Source organism: Parasteatoda tepidariorum, chromosome 8, assembly GCF_043381705.1.
Source record: "Parasteatoda tepidariorum isolate YZ-2023 chromosome 8, CAS_Ptep_4.0, whole genome shotgun sequence".
Lineage (NCBI taxonomy): Eukaryota > Metazoa > Arthropoda > Arachnida > Araneae > Theridiidae > Parasteatoda > Parasteatoda tepidariorum.
Genome location: NC_092211.1, coordinates 9,757,893 through 9,780,652, shown reverse-complemented (window position 1 = coordinate 9,780,652; position 22,760 = coordinate 9,757,893). Strand labels below are relative to the sequence as shown.

Sequence of the window (22,760 nt, the reverse complement as noted above, 5' to 3'; positions counted from 1 at the left end):
AATTGTTTCAACAAGATTGCCACTCAAAATTCCCTGTGTTTTGCCAGTACGTATTTTATACACAATAAGAGGAAACACACAATTACTGCGCTCTTGTCTGAGCTATATTAGACTAACTATACTAGTTTTAAATGCTGGAAAAACTTAAAAAAATAAGGAACCCTTAACCTACTTAAAGCAAATAATGCTATAGTAAATGAAATAGTATAATATAGCAAAAATATCATGCTTAAATATCCCATAGAATGCACTTTGAGTGGTCACCACTTTTTAAAAGACAAAAATAAGAAATAAAATTGACTGTATTCTCCCAGTTTGTGAGGAAAAACTCAAAATTCCCTGCTTTTTCCCAGTTATTTTAGGTAATTTTTAAATTTCCTGTATTTTCCAAGTTTTCCCTGTGGAGTTGCAACCCTGTTCAATATGTTTTATCAGAGAAAAATACTATAATCATAATACATACTTGATGTTACCATCTAAGAAAAAGAGTGGTATATGTTAGAATATAACAATATATCTTAAGTTAATATATATATATATATACGTCCCTTTCATTCCTATAAATGCATTTTCCTCGCCCTCTTTGTACAAATAACATTTTTAAAAACACTACTCTATTTTATTTCTCTGGGAAAGATTTTTTTTTATAACCACCTTTTTTTAATCATAAGTCCACTTCTGATTTAGTTAGTAATTGATAATTATATTAATTCTTAATTTAATTCCTTTATTTTTAGTAAGATTTTTCTACTGTTGTCTAGTCATATAATTAAAATTCGCATGATATTCATCGCCAGAGATATATATTCACATCTTTTTTAAGTGATATTAAACCTTACCATCATAATTACCTTTACATTTTACCATTATGCTTAAAAATGCACCTTTAAATTACATCTCATTTTCAGTTTTAAGTATAAAAAAAAAGTTTTCAACTCGTTTATCAATAAAACCTTTTTTTTAAAGTTTACTTTGTTTGTTGAAGAAAATTAGAGACACAGAGATTGTCTTTTAGTCTGCCTTTAATTATTTTTCAAGAACTTAAAATTTTTCTGTTATTTTGATAATGAGAGGGAATTACTTTGTGAAATACACACATAAAATAGTACAAAAGAGCAATTTAAAAACTGAGGACCCAATTCAGTTACTACATAATATATGATACATTTTGATAAATTCACTTTAACAGTAGTAAGAGAGAACTGTTGAAAGAATTTATTTTTTTAATTTTCTTATTGACTTGTAAAATTTTTGTTTCTGCTACTTTAGTTTATTAGTTCAAATTCTCAAGTAATTACAGTTCATTGAAAACTCTGAACACATTGCATACGCAGAACGATCATTAAGGTCACTTTCTGATGCTTTGAGAAAGGATGAAAAATAAAACCGGAAGTTTTTTCCTTTTATATTTTTATTAATTCAGAGGAGCCTTGATATTACGCTTTTCTGAGAACTACAGTTGAAAAACTGCTGGAAGCGGAATAACGTACAATCAGGGTAAAAAAATGTAAGTATAACTTTTGAAAATTAACACTTAGGAGATGAACTACTAGAAAGAAAAAAAAACTTATAATATTTACAAGTCGATTTAAGCATCATCAACGTTAGAATATCTTCAGGCATGGCATTTTATTCTGAAAGACTGATGTTCAAGCTGCATACAGAGAAGCAATTAATCCTGAGAAGCTTTATATAACCTATTGTGCTGCAATTTGGTCAACGCTGTCCAATTCTGTAGAAATCACATTTAGAGATTCCAAAACATTTGTTTTTACTTTAAAAATATCTTACTGGTCCTCAAAATCAAGAAAAAAATAGTATTTCCTAACCAGTTGGTTAGTGCAACGTTCTTTAAATGACTGGATAATTTCATGGGTCAAAGGTTGAAGTTGGTGAAGGGGTGGTGTAATGGGCAAAACACAGGATAGGAATTTTTTCCTATCCTGTGTTTTGCCTATTACACCACCCTTCTGATTTTAACTTAAAAGGGAAGTCTCCCCTCACAGACAAAAGGAAAATGATTAAACAAAAAAAATGTCTGAAAAGGTACAAACAGTATAAAAAAAGGAGTAGAAGAAGAAAAAAAATAATTGTTTTTTAAAAAAAGTTTTGTGCCTTACCTTTGTAAAAAAAAAATCATTTCGATATGTAAAAAAAAATAATTATAAAGCGGAATTTATTTAAAAGGGTAACAAATAGTTCGGGATAATTTAGCATTATCGGTATAAGCAATTTTCATGGACTGGCAGAAACTAACGTAGAAAACAGGATGATGTACAAAACGGACAACGTAAAATCAGGGTTCCACTGCATTTTAGACAGTTCAGCTAAAAGACTTTGGGGGGTCACCTTTGGCCCTATAGTGCCTCCTTGGTTTAGATACTTACTAAGATAAATTTTTTTAAACTTTTATTAAAAGAATTTGGCTTACACAAACATACATATAGTGAAATTTGATAGTTAACATAGGATAGATAAAAAAAAAATTAACAAATTTTGCTTTTTTACATTTAATTTGTAAACAATAATACTTAAAAAGAAAAAGGAAATAAATCAAAAGTTAGAGCTTCTAAATCAAATTATCTTAAATACATAATCAAATCCATAAACTTTCGTTAACTGAAATAAATGACAACAAACTGAAATTAGAATACCTCCACAGAACAAGACAATATTATGAACCATTGTCTGGGCGTCCACTTGAAACTCTTCAATGCGATTATATAAATTATTGTCCGTCTTATCTTCCATAATGGTCAGGTCCATTTCCTCATAGATAAGAAAATTATGCCTCCACTTTTCTTCATTTGGCATTAGTTTTAGTATTTCAGATTCCTATACACAACATTACACTAGTTATTATATCAGAATCATCAGAACAATGCAATTAATTATTAATGAATTTATACTAACATTGCCAATTTTTTCTTTCAAGCGAAGACAAGCATAGCCCAATAATAAATTCAAATCTTCATTTTCGATTTTGAGAGTGTCTTTGGACATCAGCAACTACAAAGAAAATTGAAATTTACAGCATATGTATTTCTTTACTACAAGGAGTAAATATTTTCTTTTCAGTATTTTAAAAAATATTTAGTTGCTGTTAAAGAGCAAGACTGAGAAATTTATCTGGTGTCTACTAGTGGTAAATTCATTAACGCTACTTTTTTCTTTCCACCGGCCACTTTTTGTGTTAAAAGTACCTTAATAATGATTCAGCTTTTAAATTGTTATAATAAAGAGCTCTTTCATTGTTGCTCATTCTTTCTTTAATTTTTGGTGTTTGATTTGCTTATTAAAATTTCTATTCAGATAAATCTTATCCTTCAAACATAATCACGTTTTTTTTAAAAAATTTATTGTTAAACTTTTTTTTAAAAAATATTACTTTTAGGAGTTTAATTATATTATTTTTGACAGTCCCTTTCCCGCTAGATTGTGATTTGGTGTGAATTAGCCAACGACGAAATACAATACCCTCCTTTCTATTGCCTATCTTTAGCAAAGAAACCAAATCAAACACGAGCTTACTCTTCAAGGAATTTCTTTTCGTCAATAATTAATTTTACTTTACAGCCTCAATACAAAACAAAGTTAGCCGTATCTGAAAATAGGTTGAAACAAACTGTCAATGAAAAAGGGTAGAAAAGTCATTAAAGAATATTATATCACACGATAATGAAAAAAATATCCTTTCATTATTTAAACAGATTAAACTTTCTTTTGCTATTTATCACGCCTTTTATCTTTTTCTTATATAATTAAAACACATTAAAAAAAAGACAATTCTGCATTTAATGAAAGCAAAAGAATACTCAACATAAAATTTTTAGTATGATAAATTACTCTTAACATGAAAGAATAACACTACAAGTGTACCTTGCAAATATCACATATAAGCTTATCATCCTCTGTAATTTTTTCACCATCTTTCAAGCAATCTTTATGATAAACTCTATGACAGGAAGAGCAGTGCAAGACTTCACCTTCCTTGTGACAACCAAAGCAATACCAATCATGGCCATCTTTTTCCTGCAATGACATGATTTAAGTTAGGTCAATACAATTAATGTAAAACAATAATAAATGCAAATTGAGATATTGGTTTTGTAATTCACATGAACAGGAAAAGCAAAATGAATTTTTTAAATCGCATGAATGTTTCCCGTTAGCAGGAAAAGAGCAGAGTTGTGGAAAACATAAATAAGACTAAAGACTAAGTTCACTTAAATTTAAAAAATGCTTTCCTTATTGAAAGTGGAAGTAGAAAATTATTTCTAAAAATAGTACTGATGAAGATTGATTATCTAAAACCATTTTTAAGCTTAATAGTGAATAAAAATACACTACAGTTGTGCCCATTTTATTAATCACTAATATGTTATGATATTCTGGGTTTTCCAGTAATGTTTTCAAATTCCCTGAGAACTCCAGGTCTTCTCTGTTTTAAAGAAAATGGCCACTCTGATATTCAGTTGAAAATTTATCAAGACACATATTACTTCAATCTCCATCTATGTTTTTATAACTTACAAAGGATAATTCAAAATGAATATAGCGATTACAAACAGCTATAACTATTTAATGAAAAATAAATTATGGATAAGATTAACATAGAATGTAGTAGATGGAACTTCAAAATTTCCTTACGCAAAGAGCAGTGAAGTAGAATCCTCCGCATGTGCGAATTCATGAGTGAAAAAGGTGCATTCTGCGTGTAAGAATTTAACAATTGTCATTCTGTTATCATAGTGCAGAGACGATTTCGTCAGCGTTACAATCATGAACCTTCAAATAGGAACAACATATGCCGATGGCATTGCTTGTGCAAAAGGAAAAGCGTAAATGCTTCAGGATGTGTGACTACCTCCTAAATGTTGTTTGGGTGACCAAGGGAAGTCACATAGAAAATCTGTGTCGCACGCATACAAAATTTTGAAGTTATTATCGATAAATTCTTTTTCATTAAATCGTTACAGCCATTTGTAATCGCTATATTCATTTTAAACCACCCTGTAGGATAAAAATTTACGTTATAATTATTAATGTTAATTTAGTTTATTCAGAATATTTTCATGGCTTAAAAAACTCAAGCAATAAGGGTCGCAAAAAACCGGGGGTTTTCCAGAAAAACCCAAACCAGATGGGTTTTTGTGGAATATTCATGTTTTATTGTTTGTTTTTTTTTAATCTTAAAAAATATTTGAGGATTTTTTTGTGTGTGTGCATAGAAAGCAAATTAAAGGCACTGATCAATGGCCATACAGTCAAATCTAGCCAGAAGGAGACTCTCTAGTCTCCAAACAAAGTTAGTTTTTTTACCATAGGTTTATTTTTTTAGGCTTTAGACTACATATATATTTCAATAGAATAGCTTTAATATAACAGAGGATAAAAAAATAAAAAAATCAATTTTAGAAAAACCCAATTTAGGGTGGGATTTTCAGAGTGGGTGTTTTGCAATCCTGAGAGCAATACTTACCATTTCCTTTTCTGGAATGCGATATGCTTGCTGCTCAGAGCCAGCTCTAGAGCCTTTACAAGCGACACTTTTCTTTATTTCTATGAGGTTGTCACTGACAGCAAATGCCAACTGCGCTTCTAGATCATCAGGACTAATATTGTGCTTTTTCTTTAAATTATTCGATATTCTCTCAATGTTTGGAACTTGTCTCTGTTGACGAATGAAGACAATTGCATCCCAAAGATGCCGAATAGTCTCTGTACTGCCCTTCCTTCTCACTTCAACTGCCATGGTTGTCTTTTAGATTAAGCTAAAAAATAAATGTAGTTTGGTTACAAGTATAATTTCTTAGAGATTTATACTTGAAATAAGATAAACAACTAAGCATCCTGATAGCAGAATTTATCGAATCTATTTACATAAAGTCTACTGTCCCAACACAGTCAGACTTAGACTATCATTGCTTAAAAAGAAAGCTCAATATATCATGCATATAGTAATTTCAGGGTTGCCACTCAAATCTGGAAAAAAAAATTCCCTGTGCTTTCCCTGTACATATTATACACAATATATTAAGAGGAAACAACAATTACTGTGCTCTTGAGTGAGCTATATTGGGCTAATTATACTTATCAATTTTAATTGCTGGAAAAACAGCTGAACATACTTAAAAAATGCTATAATAAATGAAATAGTTTAGTATAGCTGAAATATCATGGTTAAATATCCCATAGATCCTTTGAGTGGTCACCATTTTTTGAAAGACAAAAATAAGAAACAAAATTCCTCGTATTTTCCCAGTTTGTAAAGAAAAAATAAAAATTCCTTGCATTTTCCCTGCTATTTTAGGTGATTTTTAAATTCCCTGTATTTTTACAGGTTTTCCCTGTGGAGTGGCAACCCTGAATTTATGCACATAAAGATCATACAATAAGATTAGCATTGTAAAATGATATATAATAAGATTTAATTATTATTTTTATTGATTAAACCTTATTAATATTTATTAGAAATGTAATAAATATTCACTCACTATTCAGTCAATTCGGCTCTCTTGCCAAATGTTCGCCTAGGTATTTTTAAGAATGTTTTTTTTTTTCGAAATTTTAATTGATTTAATAAAGAGTATTCTAAAATCGTATTTTTTAATATACATTATATAAAATAGTTTTTACACATATTTGTTAAGTTCTAAAACTTGCAAATTTAAGACCTGAAAGACAAATAGGAAAGCGAAATGTCAAGAATTTTTTTGCTAACTTTTCTTTTTATCACAGTTTTTATTATACCAGCATTTTTGAAAAGCATTTCTTATGAAAGTTAGTTTTTTATGGTTTGTTTTTTTCTAAAAGTGGCACAATTTGAAAAAGTTAATCTGAGATTTTTAGCGTTAAAATTTTTGTTAAAAAATATAACAACTTTTGTTTTGGTTTCTTTTTAACTCTGTCTTTTTTTTCTTAAAAAAGGAAGGAAAAAAAATTTGGTTTTACTCCATGTTTTTGTCTAACACGAAAATTAAGAGGGTTTTTTTTTTAGACTTTATTCCTCACTTTTTCTTAAAAATACAATAATTGGAAAACTGAGATGCTCGATTTTAAACTTTTCTTTCAAAAATTAAGATAGATTTTTAATTTCTAAGAATTTCCGATAGACTATATCTCTTTTAACCTTTTATATGTACTTCTTTTCAGTAAAATATTGTTTTTAGCATTAAAGTTTTGTTTTAAGAATTTCGTTACAATTATTTCTCTCTTTAAACTTTGGCTTAGTTTTTTTTACCCTTTACCCCATACCAATGATATAGCTAAGTACTGATTATTTTTAAATAACGACTAAACATATTTATAAATAAAAAATATTTATCAATCATATTTTTAAAAAGTTTTCTGCTAATTCAGCCACCGAATATTCGGTACTCAGCCAATTTGTTTGGCTGAATATTCAGTATGCCACCAAATCACTATTCCTTACATCTCAAATATTTATTTCGCAAGATAATGGCTTTAATAATAAGTTTAGTCAATTACAATCAAATTATTTTTATAATTATACAGTACAGAACCCGTTATCCGGAAATCAGAAAACCGGAAAACCAAAAAACCGGAACGAAATTCGATAAATTTTCCCGCCATTTTTTAAATTTTTTTTTTTCTCCTTATAAGATTTTTCTTTCTTTTTTGAAAGATGTTCACCTTACCATCATTTTGGAAATAATCATTAGTGTATTACTTCATCGTTTTTTCTTCTTTTCAAGATTATTTCCTAAAAAAATTTTTTTTTTAGTTGGGTTTAACAATAAAAAAATGGCTTTTTGTAGCGATTCAGAAAACCGGAAAAATCAGTTATCCGGAATAGTGATGGTTCCGATCGTTCCGGATAATCGGTTCCCTACTGTACAATGATAAAAAATAGTCATTGAAAATTATTTGCTAATTAAATTACAGTTAAAAATTTTAAAATATAACAATCAAGCCTGGAGGTAGAATTAACCAAATGAATCTGTAGCATTATCTTCATAAATCTAAATTTGTCTAAAACCTCAACACAGTCGGACAGAAGTAATTATTGTAAAAATTAATGTTTCTATTTTGTGAAACCAGAGCTGAATTCGTTTCTACATTAGGATACTCAATTTACTAATTCCTAATAGATGCCATTAGTGGTCCTAGTTTTTCACGGATTACTTGGTGGTTATGATTATGTGGGTGAGGGTTTTGGGATACAACCAAACAGTAGTAAAATTTATGTATTAAAAATCATATTGTTGTGTTTTTATGCTATATTATACCAGTAATATTATATTTAGCTTCAAAATTTTGTTTAATTTGCTCTAATTGCATAAGATGCGTGTGTAATCCATTACTTTTTTATGTGTATATAAAAATCATAAATACAGTAGTTAAAATTTTATTTTTGAAATAGCCTTTTTCTAACTTTTATAATATTAAAAAGAACAAGATTAAACAGTCAAAAAAAATTTCCATTTTTGGTCCATTTTTCTGAAATGTATGACAGTTAAAGAGTTAAAGATTATCCTTGAAACTAAATGTAGTTTAAATTTATATTAATTTATTAAATTAAATAATTATTAAACTAATCACAGAAGAAATAAAATCATAGCTGTTGTTTTTCAACTCAATACTCTCATAACTATGTAAAGATTAAGACCCAATGTTTCAGATATCAAAGAAAGAATGAAGTGATTTGAATTTTAAAAAAAAAAAATCAATTATTTAGAAATTACTCTTTGCAGAACAAATATTTCTTCAACATTTATATACAAAAACTAAATTTTTTAAAATTCAAATCAACTAAAAGCTAAATTAGTTGGAAGATTATCTTAAATAGCAAATGATTTAACATACAGCTAATGAAAAGTTATAAATTCATATCACTTTATTCCTTTTTATTATTTTGAACAACAATTATTAATTTACCTGCACATTTTACATTCACATAACTTCATTGGGCAAATCTTTAATATCATTGAGGTCAGAATTATAAAAAAAATCCAAAGCTTAAGGATACATATACATGGGTGCCACTCTAAAAAACTTATTTTTTGACCAATTAACATGGTCTAGCATTACATAGCAAAATTTTTCAGAAATTTATTACTCATTTTTCATAAAAAATGGCCCATTTTTTCTTAAAAACAGGGTTTTTGCTACATTTTACATTTTCAAATCCATGACTTTTCCTGACTAATTCCAGGAATTTCTTATGACTTAGCGAAGTTACTATTTTCTCTGACAAAAAACAACAATAAATTTAAAGAAGCTTTATAATAATATTAATTGAAATGATAGGCATAACCAAAACTGTTATACTCTGCATCTTTAGATCTATAGATCTTAAATTAAAAAAATTGAGAAAAAGAAAGAGTTGCTAGCAGCAATAAAATAGTTGAAAAATATACAAAAGCAAATATTTTTTTCTTTGTTTTTTCAGTAGAATTATATTCTAAAGAGCCTTGGTTCAGCTAGAATTTTAAATTGATTAAATTTAAAAAAAAAAAAAAAAAGAAAGAAAAAAAAGAATAATAATAAAAATTTTGAAATCACCGAAGTTTAAAAGATATTTCCCTCTAGAAATAATGCCTTTTTTTTTTTTTCAAAGGACACCATAATTTTTAAAGAGTACAATAAAAACATTTTATGTTTTAATAAAGTATGACTGTGAGTGGGGATTTAGTTATTTGGAGTACTATGAAACTGGGGAGAAGGGTGAATTCCATTTTAAAAATCAGATTTTTTGGCAACCTAAATTCATTACTTTCCATGATTTTCTTGATACCTATTCTAGGTGCATGGATACCCTGTAAAAAACATTTATTTTTCTTCATTTGGTTAGTTTATTTTTTACAGGAAACAAAAATAACATCAAGCATCTTCTTATATCGTGCCAATTACTGAACTACATCACAAATTTTTTCTTGTAGCCATTCACATCTCTACTTTTTATTAATTTCATAATCAATAATATTTTATTCTAGATCTATAGATTCAAATTTTTTAAAAAAAACTATCCTAATTTAATTTTGCCCAGCATCTCACAATGTGAGAGGGGAGAACAAAAAAGAAATAATACAAATTTTGTTTACAGAAGCAGAGTTTGAAGATCAGTCAATAAAAATTCTTTCATTGGAGTGTGACATCATCATTCGACCATTTTTCAATAATTATGAGAAAAAAAATGTTTTTATAAAAAATAATAATTTTTTTATTTTATCAGAAAATATAATTTTTCCCCCGGAAAATTTAATTAAAAAAACAAACTGGAAATTAATATTAATTGAAGGATAGAATTCAGTGACTTGAATCATTGATTTTTTTCTCGAAAAAAAGAAGTCACTTTACAATTCTGTTACAAATTGATGGCAAATATTTTCAAAAAGCAATAGGTATACATATATATATTAAAAATAACTTCATTAGCTAACTAATTAACTATTCATTAACTAACAAGAATAAAGATTCCATTCCTTTTGAATAGATCTGAATTGAATGCATAAAGAAACAACTGAAATGTGTGCAGATTGAAATCATTCTCTCTACAAAACCTTTAATAAGATTGAGGTCAAATTTTTAAAAAAGATCACAAGCTTAAATATACATTTATAAATTATCCTAAATAAAAATATTTTGACTTGAATCATTGATTTTTTCAGGAAAAAAAAGTCACTTGACAACTCTGCTATGAATTAATAGCAAATATTATTTTAAAAAAGAAATAAATATTAAAAATAACTTCACAAGAAAAAAGATCCCCTTCCTTTTGAACAGGTCTGAATTGAATGCAAGAAGAAACAACTAAAATGTATGCAAACTGAAAACATACATTATAAACTGGGCTGGGATGTTGTTGATGTATTTTGTTGGTTTTTTCCTTTTAAGAGGATGATTCATATTTTTCTTTTAGGTCATTTCGTTATTTTTTTTAAAGGAATAGGAAAGATATAGGAATTTTGAATCATAGTATTCATTTTTCTTGTGAATTAAGTTTTCTCTTTTTAAATTTATAATTAATTAATAATTATTAATATTGCATTGAATTTTGATATTTTTTAATATACTCCAAAATTTTGGTTTTAAAGAGAGTTTTCAAGATGGTTGCTTTTGGACAGTACATTCTTTCAATTTTTAGAAAATCATTTTCAAACTAAAAATTTATAAATTCAGATTTCCTTTCAAGTATTTATTTAAATTTTATTTAATTTATAAATTACAAATGTAATTCAATTATTACCTTACGTTTTATTAAATTTATTAATAAAAGTTAAGATTTATAATTTTTCTTTACAAAAATAAAATAAAACCAGCTTTTTTTTTTTAAAGAGTGATATGTTTTATTTTTAAGCCATTAGTAATGATTTTTAGGTCATCCACAAGGTAGCCCTAATAATAAACAAAATTTTTACAAACAAAATATCAGCGCATGTCAGCCTTCACGGCCAATAATACATGGGAATCAGCGAGGGTTATTTAGACAAGATGAGTTGCATCAAATCTTATAAAATAAAAATCGTTTGATCTATGCAATAACTCAACATAACGGAGAAACACGTAAACGCTACTCAGTGGAAATCGGCGACGCGCGATATATTGACCTCAACTCCATTGTTGTTGTTACACAGCTGAAAGGGGGAAAAGAAAAAAAAAACACAACAAACTGTCTTACTCTTCCAAGAATATCAAAATTTAATACAAACTATTATAGAGAGAGCAAATTTACCTTTCTCTTTCTTAAGTGGAGCTTAAATATAAATAAGTATAAGTAAATTTAAGAATTTGTCGAAAATGAATACAACAGAACTTAAAATGTCATTCAAAGCTCGGGCTACCGCTACTTGTGCACGCGCGTTCAGTCGGTCGGGTTCGTAAAGACGGACGCCACGGTCTTTCCTTCCATAATCAGAGGTGGAGGGAGGAAGAGGGGAACTAGGATGGAAAGAAGGCGTGTCTGTCGAATACCTTATTGAGACAGACACACAGACGGAAACATCAGGCGCTGTTGCTAGAGGCGCGCTGGAACAATATGATAATAATATAGAAAAATTAATCAATATAAAATACACATTCATCAAAAAAAAAAAAATATNACTGTATATATATATATATATATATAAAGCGTTTATTAAGATTTGCGTACATATCGCAAAAAAAATGTATTTCTAAGTTGAAAAAATTTACCTTTAACAACTTAAATGAAAATTATTAATAATTATTTTCTGTTAAAATTAAAGGGAAATTACGAATTTTTTTTTTAATTATAGCATATTCAAATAAAAATAAATACTTTAGGACAGTGGTACTGGTACTCAAAATATGCAAATTTCATAGGTATCTCTCGTCGAGTTTTTAAATTTAAAATAAAATTAATAAATTCAAGAATAAAGAATTATGTTTCTCTGATAATTATTCTCAACGCTTATAACAGTTCTTTTTTTACAACCATAATTCAGCTAACTTTGTTTAATTTTCCGCATATGCATGCACATTATGTTCATTTGATTCTTCTCATTAAATATTTTCTAAATAATTTGCATATTTTGTTTTTGTGGGGGATTTGTATATTCACAGCTACCAACAAACTTATTTTATAATGCAACGGCTTCGCCAAAAGAAGCTCAGTCATTTAGGGTTCCATAGATGAAAAAAAAAAAGAAGAAATAATAAAACACTGCATTAAGATTTCAAAAAATTTCTAACGCAACATTAATATAGTAAAACAAAATTTCAAAATATATTAAAATTTTTTCGTTTCTTGCAAATTCTCATACATAAAATTCTACCTGAATTTTAATTTTTATTTAAAGAAAAATCGTAAGCAACAATTTAATAAGACAATTTCTTGATGAAGTTTGAGTCGATAACTTTTTATAACTAAATCACCGCAAAATTGACTCAATATCCTTGCACTTTAACAAAAAGTGAAAGAAAAAAAAAATCAGGTGAAACGTTTAATGGTAAATTAGGTTTAGTGATTCAAAGCATACAAAGAGGTTGTTTCATGTAAACCCGAATAAATCATAAAGTTTCAAAAGTTGAATTTTATTTATTTACTCTTAAAATATCAGAATGTAAACAAATTATGGCAGGATTACGGAATAAGAAAATAATCGCGCAATAATTTGTTCTCCCAATTTATACTTTGAAACACAGTTAGATTTTTTTTCCATTAGTTGAAAAAAATGGGGAAAAGAAAAACAGACAAAAAGTAATAAAAAAAAATTAAGTTGATTCAAATTTACATGACATTAAATTTCTTTTAACTATATAACTAACTATAATGAACTTTAAGAAATTTTTAATTAAACACTTCAAATAATAATAATATAGTTAGCTAAAAAATAAAACACAAAGGAGTGTTATGTGCTTAGATTGAGAAGTTTGAATATTTGTGTTAGACCTTCTTCAAAATGGCATAGCAAAATAAAAGTTTTAAAGCTGTGCTGTATCTTATTTAAAGTTGTAGCTGTATCTTAAAGCTTTAATAAAAACTGTATCTTACATAAGAATGAAAATGTACTTTCAATTGCAGCAGAATGTGTAAGTGGGAAATGAAGAAGCAAAAAGTTTTTTGCAATGTTAAGATATATCCTCCCAAAGATGGTCACAGGTAGAGTAAGTCGCCATAGACAATTTCGAAGGGTAACTTTTTTTAAAAAATAAATACTTTAAATACATATATCTTTTTAACTGTAAAATAGACTTTTGGGGTATATTTTTTCATATTTTAGTTTATTTATTTATTTGAAATTTCAGGAATGAAACAGCAGCGAAATTTCGGAGCAGAAAAAAACTTGTTTTGGAACTAGTAAATTTGGATTGTTGAGTGCATAATTTTTATAATCGAAGCAGCATATTGCTTATATAATTACATTTTTGAGCAAATTTGAAGATATAAATTTACATTTAATAACATATTTAACAGAAACACAGGATGTAACAGAAACCCAGCAAAGAATTGCCTAAATAAATATTTAACTGAAAATAATTCAGTGGGTACTTTTGGTGAATCTCTATACAGTTTCTCAAATTGCGATATTTTTGCCAAGTAGTTTTTTAAAATTCCAATATTTTTAACTATTTAACGATGTTATTATGACTTCCGAATTTCAAGTTGGAAGATCCCAGTGGCAGAATCGCGGCGAGAGGCGACATTGTAGCAGAATTTTACAAATATTCTTGCAGAAAGATTTTTCTTTTGGGAAGTAAAAAACTTAGGTTTGCTTTTCTGCAGAAATTTACACATAAAATTTGAATCGCGCATTTAAATAATCACTTTTTGAAGAGCTCAATTTCTGCCGATATCGTAAATCCATTTTGATTGTATTTTCGGCAGTTATTACCATGGGAGAAATTCGAATTGCACATTTGATCATTTACTTTTTAAGGCAATGATTCTATCGTTTTGGCAGTTATTTCTTTTGATTTTCGCATAGTGCTTAAAACACGGTATTTTTTAATACGATATTATTTATCACAACAATCAAATCTTGAAACGAAACATACACTTGAGAAACACCTTTTTGAGTGATTTTTCGTAAGTCCTACTCGCGTGATTTCGTCGTCGATCTGTTTTTCGGTAATTACTGCTACAGATTTCATGACATTTAATTATTTTTATAATGTGATGATGATTTGCAAAATGCGATAAAGGAAATAATTAGTGGTTTATCCTCTCTCTCTCTCTCTCCCCCCCCCCAACAAAATGAGAGAATATCGCCCAAAATATTAGAGTAAAAAAAATATTACATATTTAAAAAAAATACACGATTTATTAAAAAAAAAAACGTTTGCTGCGTGTCATTACATCATAGTCAATTGAATTTACGGGGATTTATGGTTATACTTATACTAGAGTGCCTAACTTATACGTAAATTTACGATTTTTCTTACTTTTGAATACCGTGTTATTACAACACGTATTTCATAGTGCGTGTGCATAGTCTTTCCAATTCTGTATATTTATAATATATATATAATTCGATCTCATAATTACGCCCAAATGCGACGCCAAATTAAGCCAAAGTTGCACTTTATCGCCCAACGAATTTTACTAGTTTTTGAGCCGCGTAGCGCATTTTAGCGCGGGTGAAGCATTTTGAAGTAATTTGGCACAATTTGCGCAGTTGTTCCAACCTGAAAATTAGACAAGGTTTATTTTGTAGTGTGTTTTCTTAAAAGGAAAATAATTATGTATTAAAATAGTTGTAATGTTTGTCATGATTGTTTTGATTCTTAATTAATGTGGACGCAAATAAGAATAAGAAAATTCAGAAAAATATAATAAGCTCAAGTAATCTGTTCTGCAAATTTGGGAATAAATCTTTAAAATTTTTAAATATGAGATGTCTTTTGATGGCATAAAATGTTGAAAAATATTTGTAGTATAGTACAATAAAATTTAAATAGTAAAATATTTATAGTGATGAAAACAATTGAATACAGTTAAACTTTGCGAAATTATAAAGATTCTTAATACTATAAACTTCGAGAAGTTATAAAGTTTTATTTTTAGTGGGAAACAAAAATTGTTTTTCATACAAAAATTTACTCTTATATTGCAATTTTAGTAAAAGATAAGTCTTTTGAGTGTATTTTGTCACTAAGATTCATATTACAATTGATTTCTTTAATATTTTCTANTTACGATTTTTTGTTATTTGTTATTTTTGAATACCGTGTTATTACGACACGCTTACTTCATAGTGCGTGTGCATATTCTTTCCAATTCTGTATATTTATAATATATTCATTTATAATATATATAATTCGATCTCATAATTTATAATTCGATATTTATAATTCGATCTCATAATTACGCCCAAATGCGAAGCCAAATTAAGCCAAAGTTGCACTTATCACCTAACGAATTTTACTAGTTTTTGATACGCGTAACGCATTTTAGAGCGGGTGAAGCATTTTGGAGTAATTTGGCACAATTTGCGCAGTTATTCCAACCTGAAAATTAGACGAGGTTTATTTTGTAGTGTGTTTTCTTCTAAAGTAAAATAATTATGCATTAAAATAGTTGTAATGTTTGTCATGATTGCTTTGATTCTTAATTAATGTGGACGTAAATAAGAATTAGAAAATTCAGAAAAATATAATAAGCTCAAGTAATCTGTTCTGCAAATTTAGGAATAAATCTTTAAAATTTTTAAATATGAGATGTCTTTTGATAAAACAACTTTATGGCATAAAATGTTGAAAAATATTTTAGTACAATAATATTTAAATAGTAAAATATTTATAATGATTAAAACAATTGAATATAGTTAAACTTTGCGAAATTATAAAGTTTCTTAAGACTATAAACTTCGAGAAGTTATAAAGTTTTATTTTTAGTCGGAAACAAAAATTGTTTTTCATAAAAAAATTTACTCTTATATTGTAATTTTAGTAAAAGATAGTCTTTTGTCACTAAGATTCATTTTACAATTGATTTCTTTAATATTTTCTAATAAATATTTTCTTTATTTATTATGTTTCTCTTATCTGTTTTCTCCTTTCTAATATTAGAAAAATTATCAACATTTATTTAAAAAAAAAACGATTAGCCTGGTTTTCACAGAATTTTAGCCACGGATTTGCCAGAAATGGATTTGCACATGGTAAAAATATAAATTTAGTTAACAAAGGAGTTTTTAGTAAATTTATTAGAATTAATTTTATTTTGTTTAATAAATTCTAGAATCAGTTGATCATTAGAGATAATCCAAGAGAAATCTTCTATAACAATATTGTTAATAATTTTATTTAAGTAGTTAGAGAAAATGGTGTCAGATTTAGTTAGGTAAGTATTAGACCCACATGTGATTGTTATAAATTTAATAGAAATTTCATGAAATTTTGGACTGATAATTAAATAAGGAAATTGTATTTTATTGATTTCAACTTTCAACCTCTCAATATAAAGCTAAATTTTTTTAATGATAATATTATCATTTAAATTACTAAGCTTAGAATCTTTGCTATTTTTTAACTCCTAATTTAAAAGTTCAACATAGAATTTTCTATACAAGATTGTCTATGGGGATAACTACAAACTTTTTTTGTAGTTGCTTAACAGATTGATTAATTTTAGAAGAAAAAAAATTGAATTGTTACTGTCATTTAAATTTTCCTTATTATTAAAAACAAGGTTTTTAAAGCAATAATAAACATCCTATTTCCATTCTGTTAACATACCTAAAGGTACAGAGAATCTATATTTGATATCTTTAAACAATAATTATTAAGATCATTAAGAAAGCATTTTAGAATTTTAATGATAAATGGTAAATGGGTCTAAATGAGGCAAAGTGTTAAAACACATGGTTGAGAAAACAACCTTATCCTGAAAAAATAAAATAAAAAGGTGTTGTTTTTAAGGGATAGCGGCTTATTCATGGGAAAATTGCAAGGACGCATTTATAGAGATCAAAGGGTAGGAAGAGTGGGACGCACTTCGAAACACACTTATGGAGAACACTTAAAATCCTCGTGTTTTTGGTGGTATCTAGGATTCTGGAATAAAGTCAGTGTAACTTCATTTGAGTTGAGCTATGGGTGAGTGATACATATTTAACATTCGAGGAATTAACTACATGTTTAACTCAAATTAACATGTTGACTGTCGCATCACCCGTATTGGTGTGACGCTTATTTGACTACTTGCGAAGGATATTAGTATGTATTTGAAAAGATATTTCACAGGAAATAACAAAACTATTGAATTGTTATAAAAGTAATAAAAAAAAATTTTATTAAGAAAATTGTGAGCCTCAAAATAATTTCCTTGATCACAGCTATTTGACTCACTAAGAAATAAGTTTTCCATTTAAATGAATTAGGGTAAAGATTATAAGTTATTCTCCTCTTTACTCGACAAATATTCAAACTGATCATGCAAAGTGGGGAGATGAGAAACAGATGCGAAGCAATGGCCAGAAATAAACAGACATGATTACATGGAAACAAACGGAGCTAGATATTATTCTTGTGACCACCAGAGACTCGCATTATTAAAATATTGGTGGAAGTACTTAGCATAATATGCTTCATAGAGCGGTACTCATGGCCTGTAGGATATTTCACTATAAACACGTGCAGCAGTCAAAGTGTCAAACCAGTTTTAAGTTTGAGACCTCTTACTCCAGTTAGTGATAATGATATAAACAATCTAAATGTATTAACATCCTTTAATTCTTTCTTAGGGAAAATTATAACGTCTTCCCCAGAAAAATTAGATGATTCAGACAAGATGAATTATCAAGAACTAATTAAAAAACGAGTTTTAAAAGCGATGGTAATGGGAATATGTTCAAATTCACTTCAGTAGCAAATTAAATTATAAGAAATTGGACAAATTAAATTATTAGAAATTGAAAGGGAGTTGCCTTGAATAGGAGGCACTGGTGTTTGTCAGCTGTTGAGGCAGTTAAGGCCTGCAAGGGGCTGTTGTGTTGACTAAGAAGAAGAAGCAAATTAAATGAAAAAGCAGACAACCCTTTTCAATTTGTAAAAGAGCGGGTCATCCTTCTGAAAACATTTAGAAAGAACACTGCAAAATATTAGGATATGACATTTGAAGCAATTTGAGTTAGCACCGATGTTAAACAATATCTGAAGCTTCAGAGTGTTTATATACAACATTATGTTTATTGCTATAATTTTGAATTATTCAGGTGAAATTCGAAACAGGAAGTTTATATTTTTTCTTTACTTTTATAAAGTTCAACGTAATGATAATAGCAAAAAATTTCCTTGACTTAATGTTTAAAATTTAGCTAATAAACTTACATTATGGTAAAAAAAATTCAAATATATCTAGAAGAGAATCTTGTGTAAATTTTCATCTGAAAGATCTGGTATATTTTTTGTCACAGCATGTTTTGTTAATGACACAGATCCAATGCTTTGATCTTTTTTTGATCCACTGTATATTTCTCGAGATATTTCATCATTTTCAAACTCTTAAAACCCATGTTAATTTATAAATGGTACTTAATATATGAATAATATAATTAACAATTGTAGTATAGAAGTTAAAAACATAACAGCTTTAATGAGAAAAATAAAAATTGAAATTTATATTGTTCCTTTTATAATCCCTTTATATCCTTCATTAATTCTTTTCTTTCAGTTCAAAGATCTCAGTTTTTTAAAGAATTTTTAAATAGTCTTAATGAAATGGTAACATTTTGTTTTATAGTATTAATTATTTGACGTTAAACACTGCATGTAATGTGCTACTTAATATATATATTTTTTTTTACATTTTTAACAAGACAGTTTTATCTATGGTTAAAACAGTTAGAAATTCCCACATATTCAAAATTTCTCAACTCTTTGGTGATAAAATAGGTAAATGTATGGCTTAAAATTTGAAAATATAACACATCATATTTTGAAAACTCCTTAAATACAGAGAGCTTACTTTTTAAATTTCAAAAATTTTAGATCTGTCACATTATAAATAAATATGCCAAATTTTATAAGTATCTTAGATTTTTAAATTCTAACTTTAATGTTACTAGATACAACATGTTATTGTCTACATTCTTAGAAGTCTACTGTGATCAGAACTTAAATTGAACTTTTGTAGGAAGCTTTTTAGAACTTTCATTAATCAATTTAGTGTTAAAATGTTATCGACTTTCAGTTTGATTAACAGAAGATATTGTGTAAAATTGCTAGGCATGATAGTAGTTTAATAGACATGAAAGAAATGAACAAAATTGATGTGTTTGGATTTAGATGGATTGGAACAGCAATTTAAACTATTAAAGATAACTAAGTTCTTTGCTTTAAAGTAGCAAAATTAATTCAGTCATGATATTAAAATTATTGTCTTTAAAATTTAATTTTTCAGAGTAAGCCACAATATAAATTAGAGAAAAATGCTAATTTATCAACAGTTGCGGTAAATTTTAGAAGGCAGTTGCATGCATATGGGACTACAAAAGAAAAAAAATAGCAATTTATACTGAAGGTTAAGGCCTAACCTTTTTTGCATTTAAGAAAACGATTTAAAATGTTTTGCTCTAAATATTTTCATAAGATAAAATAATTTCATTACTATATGAAAAAAAATTACGTTAAAATGGATTTAAAATCCATAAAATGACTTTTTTTTCTTGCGTTATTTATATATTTACCCTACTTTTTTTCACTCCTCTTTTTTCATTAGAAGAATTTAATCGAGGAGTTATCCCCGAGGCATCGTCACATATCTGCTGTAAGAGCACACTAATTATGAATTGTTGCAATATTGGTACGAATTACGCGCAATTTCGTAACTAGATGTTCGTTTTGGATTAGTATTCAAAACACTGTAATTCCTTATTATTTAAGATTATAATATTCCTAAAAGTGTCAGATGATAACAGATACGCATTTTTTAAATAAATATTAATAAATTTTAATAAAATAAGCAATAAATAGCATACCTAAAATACAGATATAAAATCATTTAAGTGACAGTCAAATGTTGCTTTTTAAAAATCGAAGAATGATATCACTCTCACTAAATAATAACTTTCATTTGAGATTGATGAACCCGAAAAGTTCCAAGAAGGAAGATTTAAGAATATTTCTTTTCACTTTATGATCATAAAATACAAAATTATGACAAAGAAATCAATTAGATAATACTGCAACTACAAACAAGCCAGACGAATTTTTTATGACACATAAAAATTAAAGGTAGTTTAAAAATAATAATGTGGTCAACGAACAAGAAATATTCACAACTTTTGCGTTTGATAAAATAACACCCACAGTCAAAAATTTTTAATATTATACGAACGTTAAAAAGTCCGAGTTTTGGTGCGCCTTTTATTGATGTTTCTGAAAACAGAAATTTCTTTACTTCATTTGAGCTTCAAAACAATAAAAACGCCCAGTAGCAAATAATAATAACGATTAGTAGGGCGGTATATTTCATGCTTTTAATTTCGCATCTGGCATCAGAGAGCCATGTTTTTCTTGTCAACAAACCGGTCAAAAATATCAGGATTTCATCAAGAAAGATATCAGAAACATTCATGATTTTGTAATGTTTTAAACAAACTATTGCCAAACATTAATTTGCTCCAGTTAAGGAATTTCTTTTTAATCTATGGACTTTGTTTCGGGTGATAAGATTTCTGTGTATAAAGCCTTAAGATTGAAGCCTATAGTTGAACCATTAGATTTGAGAAATAAAATTTGTACATATTTCATTTAAGTTTAAATTCTTTCCTTTTGTTTTAATCAGACTATTAAACAATGAAGTCGAAGATCGTTGAATGTGTGCCAAATTTTTCAGAAGGACGGAATAAAGAGGTATCTAACTTAATTTATTAATTGATGTATGTCCTTAATTTATGTTAGTTAACTTAGATAGTTCAATCTGTGTTAATTGTCATTCAAGAGCCTCTACACTTAAACTTTTAGACATTTCTGAACTAGAGAAAATATTATTAAAATCTAGCTTTAACAAAAATTTCTTATGGGATGAAAATGATTTTTGCTAAATTACTTTGTGCTTAAAAGATATCTCAAATGGAAAATTATTCTAGAGCTCAGCATCATATACAGTTGAAAACGGTGCATAGGACTTTGGTTTTTTGTTGAAGAAAACGAGGACTTTTGTAGTATCTTATCAATATCAAATCTATGAATGGATTTTATTTCATACAATTTTAGATTAAAAATGCATAAATTTGAATTGAGGGGATTGTCTTGCTTAATTTTTTTTGCATATTCTAAAGATGAAAAATTCCATGAAAAGTAAGACAGTGGATTTTTTGCTTCAAATTAAATTGAGGTATTTTCTATGATTTCTTATTAATTTACAAAGAAAACAAAACTGAAAAAATGGTAATTTTGTGAAAGTAAATGGTAATTTTTTCTATGCCAAAAATCATCATTTTCTTAATATACCATGTGTTTTCTATACCATATTTTTTTATACCAAAAATTTCTAAATTTTATTCAATTCCAAATTACGATTTATATAGTAATTTTAATTGCTTTGTTAAATTATTTTCTTACAATAGTAGTAGGTATTTTCTTTTTTTTTTGTGTTAGTATTAGAAAAAGATGATAAAAAAGCATATACTGAGGTAAAAAAGGGTCAATTTAACTGTTCTTTAAAATGTAACAAGAGTAACCAAAAACGTATAAAAGTTAATCCTAAATTTAAAAAATGAATTTAAAATCAAAAATATCGATATAGATGTACTGCTTATATTTGAAATTATCAAATGACCAATAGTTTGAAACTGGTTCATACAATTTATCTGCAGTTATTCTACATTTTATTTTGTAACAAGAGTAATAAAAGAGAAAAAAGTTACTATAAAAGAATTATGTTCGTTAGAAATGATCTTTAAAAAATGCTATCACAATAAGAACACTGATAAAAAAAAAGTTAATAAAGAGCCCTGTGACAGAATTTTTTCGGGATTTCTGCGACACACCTCTCTAGTACCTACTAAACTTTCTGCAAGATACTTTGAATAATATAAAATATATTTGTTACTAATTTAAGGTAACCAAACTGTCAACTTAAAAAAAAAAAAAAAAAAAAAAACTTTTTGGATAAAAAAATTTTTTTTATTTGACTACTTAATATTTTTTTATTGTAATATTATGAGTAATATTCTCGCATTTTGTAGGGGAAAACACTTTTCTTTTCTTTTTTGCATTTTGTAAATCATTATCACATTAAAAATAATTTTAAAAAAATCGTGAAATCTGTTGCAGTAACTACCGAAAAAAAGATCGACCGTGAAATCACGCAAATCGGACTCTTCCAA

General features: G+C 27.3%; 2 protein-coding genes across 4 annotated transcripts in view; one reads left to right on the top strand and one right to left on the bottom strand.

Annotated features, from left to right (window-relative positions):
* The window catches only part of LOC107442200 (zinc finger MYND domain-containing protein 11), a 40,533-nt gene extending 19,703 nt beyond the window's left edge, over positions 1–20,830 (bottom strand). The window contains exons 1-5 of one of the 3 annotated variants that reach the window (XM_043048667.2): positions 20,406–20,830; positions 5,483–5,774; positions 3,880–4,032; positions 2,914–3,009; positions 2,655–2,835 (exon numbers count right to left, since the gene is read on the bottom strand). In XM_043048667.2, coding sequence (XP_042904601.1) covers positions 2,655–2,835; positions 2,914–3,009; positions 3,880–4,032; positions 5,483–5,755 — 703 coding nt within the window. In that variant the 5' untranslated portion in view covers positions 5,756–5,774; positions 20,406–20,830. Of the gene's footprint in view, positions 1–2,654; positions 2,836–2,913; positions 3,010–3,879; positions 4,033–5,482; positions 5,775–6,497; positions 6,612–11,698; positions 11,932–20,405 lie in introns of those variants that run through there. The other 2 variants (XM_043048666.2, XM_071184237.1) reach the window with 2 other exon arrangements.
* Positions 20,831–20,919: 89 nt separating this feature from the next.
* Positions 20,920–22,760, top strand: part of LOC107442201 (formimidoyltransferase-cyclodeaminase) — a 29,818-nt gene continuing 27,977 nt past the window's right edge. The window contains exon 1 of the mRNA XM_043048668.2: positions 20,920–21,282. Within this exon, the coding sequence (XP_042904602.1) occupies positions 21,226–21,282 (57 nt within the window). The 5' untranslated portion in view covers positions 20,920–21,225. The remainder of the gene's footprint in view (positions 21,283–22,760) is intronic.